The 4,503-nt window shown below is 34.2% G+C and overlaps 1 protein-coding gene across 1 annotated transcript; it reads left to right on the top strand.

The window, feature by feature from the left end:
* The first annotated feature begins 1,504 nt into the window (after positions 1-1,504).
* LOC134280955 (uncharacterized) lies at positions 1,505-4,269 on the top strand. Its single transcript, XM_062763401.1, has 3 exons — positions 1,505-1,528; positions 1,971-2,183; positions 2,392-4,269. The coding sequence occupies exons 1-3, from the start codon at positions 1,505-1,507 to the stop codon at positions 3,874-3,876; spliced, it is 1,722 nt and encodes a 573-aa protein (XP_062619385.1). The 3' UTR covers positions 3,877-4,269.
* The last annotated feature ends 234 nt before the right edge of the window (positions 4,270-4,503 follow it).

Here is a 4,503-nt window from a genome sequence, read left to right on the forward strand (position 1 = left end):
ATCATACAAATATCTTAAATCTTATTTCTATGTTTTTTATTGTGAAAGCAGTCAAGATGTATATCTTGAGAATAAAAGCAATAAAAAAGAAATTTCTCTAGTAATTACATTTAATTAGTGCCCCAAAGATAAGGAATTTTTTCGTCCATCCAAGTTGAAAATTGGCTGGTTGCTAGGGAAATTCCTTTACCCACATTTCCATAGTAACCATGATCCAAAACATTTTTTATTTTACATACATGGTTCATAGTGCAAGGGAAAACTATGTGTAGAAAATCATCAAATTCCGAGAACCCTCATATATCACCTTTATGCCTATATTGCATGATTTTTACACGGAGCTGTACTTAAAAAAAATTCTTTGATATTTTTACAACCATTTTCTGAACCGATTTAAATCTTAGTATACGTCTTCTTTGCCTTATTAATTTTCCAATTTGAAACAGTAACATCATCTCAAAAGATGTAATTGGTCTTCTATTGACAGTTTTATTAATGACGTAATTTTAATTAATGTATGTAATTATATCTTTTTAATGTTATAATTTCTAACACAGAATTATATGTTAAATGTATAAATGTATTCATAGTTATTAAATTATGTTTATTTGCGTTTTATTGTGCAGCGCTTAGAGTAATTCTATAAATATTTAGCGCTTTATATAAATTCATTTTGATATTATTATTATATTCTTTATTATAAAATTAATGACTTTTTTTTTGTGAAATTGAAACAATTAAGCAAAATATGATAAAGCTCCTTTATTAAAGATTTTTTTTTTTATTTATTTATTTTTTTTTTTTTTACACAATTACATGTATAAAAATATATGGAAAAGAAATGTAATAAAAAATTCTGTATAATATGTACGTATAAAACTGTCAGAGTAGTAACTTAAAATTTTATCTTAAAATTGAAAATAAAAACAACAACAAGCTTTAAGATTCTATAAAATTCTATATGCAAGTTGATGAAACAAAGATATCAAATCTAATTTTTTATCGGAGATGCGATGGCATTGCGTTAGCGAGAACAATCTTTCATAACTCAAGCGCTGACTGATGTTTTTCATAATAATCGTTAAATCATTTTTCACACACTAAATTGTCTGCGGATTTCCCGTCCTTTCTCAATCATGACAATGAGAACACGGCGGGTGTGACGGGTCAGCAGGGGATGCCCACTCCTCCATGGCACCTGATCCCAACTCTGATGTTTTGGAGGTCATTTCATGCCAACGTACATGTATACTGCCCACGTTTTTAAGGTCTCATATCCAAATTTAGCTATTAAAATGTAATAAAAACATATAAATCATATTCCTGCGAAATATATATGGAGAAAACGAACTGTTAGTATTAAATCTCAAAAGTCCATTCAAACAGACACTACAAATCAAGAACAAAGCAAACATGGACCACTAAAACACCAGAGGTGTGATCAGGTGCCATGAAGGCTGACCTGTCGCACCCACCGTGTGCTCCTTGTGATGATTGGGAAATAATGGAAAAATCCGCCGTCAACATGGTAATTTGGCGTAAAATAATGGTCTAGAAACAATAAGTAATAGATCAGTCAGCATTTGAAATGACAGATTGTATCACTATAAAGGCATTATTGAATAGATAATAGAATTTACGAAATGATGATTTCAATTGAGACTTCCTTTTCTCTTCGACATTTCCTCCTGTGAAAAATTGTTCATTTGCTCCTGCGTATCAAACCAACTGAGAGATAAAGGCAGATATGTTGATGAAAGGACTCATTGCTACAAAAAACTGTACATTATAGGTTTAATTGTGTAAGAGAATCGACAATTGAAAAGTTAATTACCACGTACATGTAGATTCCACATTTATGTAGGCTTGGTTGTTTGATTTATTTAGACTGCACCAATAGCCAAAATAAATTGTAATAGAAAACTTATTAATTATAAACAAAGATTTAAATTCATTTCTTATTGTATTAGATGGGAGTTCCATTATGTAAGGAGCCGCACCCAAGTAATACCCACGCACCTGTTCCAACAGAAACTCCACAGGAGAAACCCGAGGCAGATAAATACCTAAACCAGCACCAAGCTTCCACGCAGTGTGAAGAGATAGAACAAAACTTGTTTTCAAAAAGATATTGTAGGATACATCCCTCAAAGCTAGAGGATCTGCTCTGTAAAGAATGTCAGGTTTGCTATAAATATACATGTAGTTATACCAGGGTATTCCAAAATTACGTAGATTTCTTCACTCTTTTAAAAAAAAACCTAAATGGAAATAATGCAAGTTTCTATCATTGTGAAAAAATGTACTTGTAATGTTTTTTATAGAACTAGTAAGACTTTTTTTTTAAAGTTTACGGTAAGTGTTAGAAATCACTTATTTTTATTTTTACAGACACCGGTTTGTTCACAATGTATCACACATGGACTTCATCAGAATCACCATTTCTTGAACTTAGAGTTGACTTTCTACGAAGCTTTAGAAAAATGCCACTATGCTGTGCTTATCCTTGAAAGCACCCGTATCCCAAAGTCGCAGAGAAAAATTGAAGAGATAAAAGATCACGAGGAAACCATGAATAGAAGAATTGAAAACACGCGTTCCTCTATGAAAGAATGCGCGACAGCAATAAAGAAAATGGTGGACGACATAGAAAATGATCTATCAAAGAAAATTGATTCTCTGAAGACATCTATGACAGAGGGGTTTCAGGAACAACAGAAAATAATGAAGACTTATTTATCTGATCTCAAACAAGCCCGCGATGAGTATAAGCATCAGATAGAGGCTAACGAGCCAAGAAGTCTGATTTCGTATCACAACCTAGGAAAACTGGCACAGTTAGAGATCGAACCGAAACTGCCAGTCATTCAGAGCTGTGAATTCATTCCAGGTCAGATGAAACTGAATGGCATCGAAAACTTTTTTGGAAGACTAAAGATTGGCTCTGAGGATAGCAACGCTGACCTGCTCTCTATTTTAGACGAAGATTTGTTCATGGAAGAAAAGCCAATGCCCACTTTCATCATGGTCGGCGAAATTCCACTGACCAAACTTGGCTTAAATTGCTGTTATCATATTTCAGGCCATACATCCGGATATCTATGGATGAGCGACGATATGGGAAACATTGTCAAATCTGACATGAAAGGAAACCCACTTCTTAAAATGGCCACACCTAACTCTGTAGACGGCTACCACAGCGTATCAAGCGACGGGGATTTATTATATGCTGAAAAAGACAAATGCGACATTGTTAAAGTAAGCCGTGGAGGGGCTGTAGAGACGTTCATAAATACTGACGCTTGGGAACCAGTAGGCATCTTTTGCTCAAAAATAAACGATGACGTCATTGTTGGATTGCGTAGAGACAAAGAAGCGATGGTGACTAAATACGACAAATATGGAATGAAGCTTAAAGATTATCACAGAGGCAAAGAGGGAAACCTCTTCCAATGGCCTCATTTTGTAACAGAAAACAAAAATGGAGATATCTGTGTGTCGGACTTTGGCAGGGAATCCCTTATTGTTGTGAAGACAACAGGAAACATACGCTGTGTGTACAAAGGAAAGAAGAATCAATCAAGCTTCCTACCATACGGCGTATGCACAGATTCATCCGGGCGTATCTACGTCGCAAATGGGGATTCTTTTGACACTGAAAATTGCAGTATCCATGTCCTGGATCAAACGGGCCACTTCCTTTTCTTCTTTGTCTGCTCCCCGGAGCTGACCTGTCCCGCGGGTATTTGGGTGGATGAGGACGGGAAAATTTACTGTGGCAGCCATTCCTCTCTGTCCAAATCAGTCTGCGTCTACCGATATATTGGGCAAGGAAAAGGCAATAGAAATACTAGTATATTAGAAGAAATGGATTAGCAAATTATAACATACTTTAAATAGCATACATTTAAACACCCAAGAAAATAATCGCCCAAATTTTAAAACTCAAACAGGACACGGTGTATGCATAATTGCCAATAATTTATGCAAAAAGGAATTTTAAATGTACAATTTGTCGGCACTCAATATGATTGATCTATAATTTAATTCTGGTTGTAACACTGTATTTGATTGGATAAAAAATTTACTTCATATCGTATAAAATGGGTTGCCTACGTCACAATCAAAACGTATCAATCCGCCTGACGTTACATTCAAATTTTGTACAATTTGAAGTCATTTTGTCAGAACAATATTCTTTTTTTCTTACATCAAATGAATGAAAATTAAATTATAAGCAATGAATTTAATAGCTACCCATTTTATACGTTATAAACTGGGTTGGAACAGTTTACGCTTTTTCATAAACCGCTTCGCGGTTTATAAAGCGTAAACTGCCCCAACCCAGTTTATACCATATAAAATGGGTAGCTATTAAATTCATTCCTTAAATAAAAGATCTTTTATTCCTGACGCTGTGAAACAGTGGAATTTATTAAAGACAGAAATAAGGGAAGCCATCTCAATCAATGCGTTTCGAAAAAACTTAACTACAGAAGTAAA

Source organism: Saccostrea cucullata, unplaced genomic scaffold (genome assembly GCF_032062105.1).
Source record: "Saccostrea cucullata isolate Sc308-1 unplaced genomic scaffold, CSIRO_AGI_Scuc_v1 ctg5386, whole genome shotgun sequence".
NCBI lineage: Eukaryota > Metazoa > Mollusca > Bivalvia > Ostreida > Ostreidae > Saccostrea > Saccostrea cuccullata.

Excerpts from the sequence above, each read along its gene's own strand:
- LOC134280955 (XM_062763401.1), top strand. The coding sequence starts at position 1,505 with ATGGAAAAATCCGCCGTCAACATG. Across the intron at positions 1,529-1,970 it reads AAAAATCCGCCGTCAACATG|ATGGGAGTTCCATTATGTAA; the intron begins GTAATTTGGCGT and ends TTATTGTATTAG. Across the intron at positions 2,184-2,391 it reads TGCTCTGTAAAGAATGTCAG|ACACCGGTTTGTTCACAATG; the intron begins GTTTGCTATAAA and ends TTATTTTTACAG.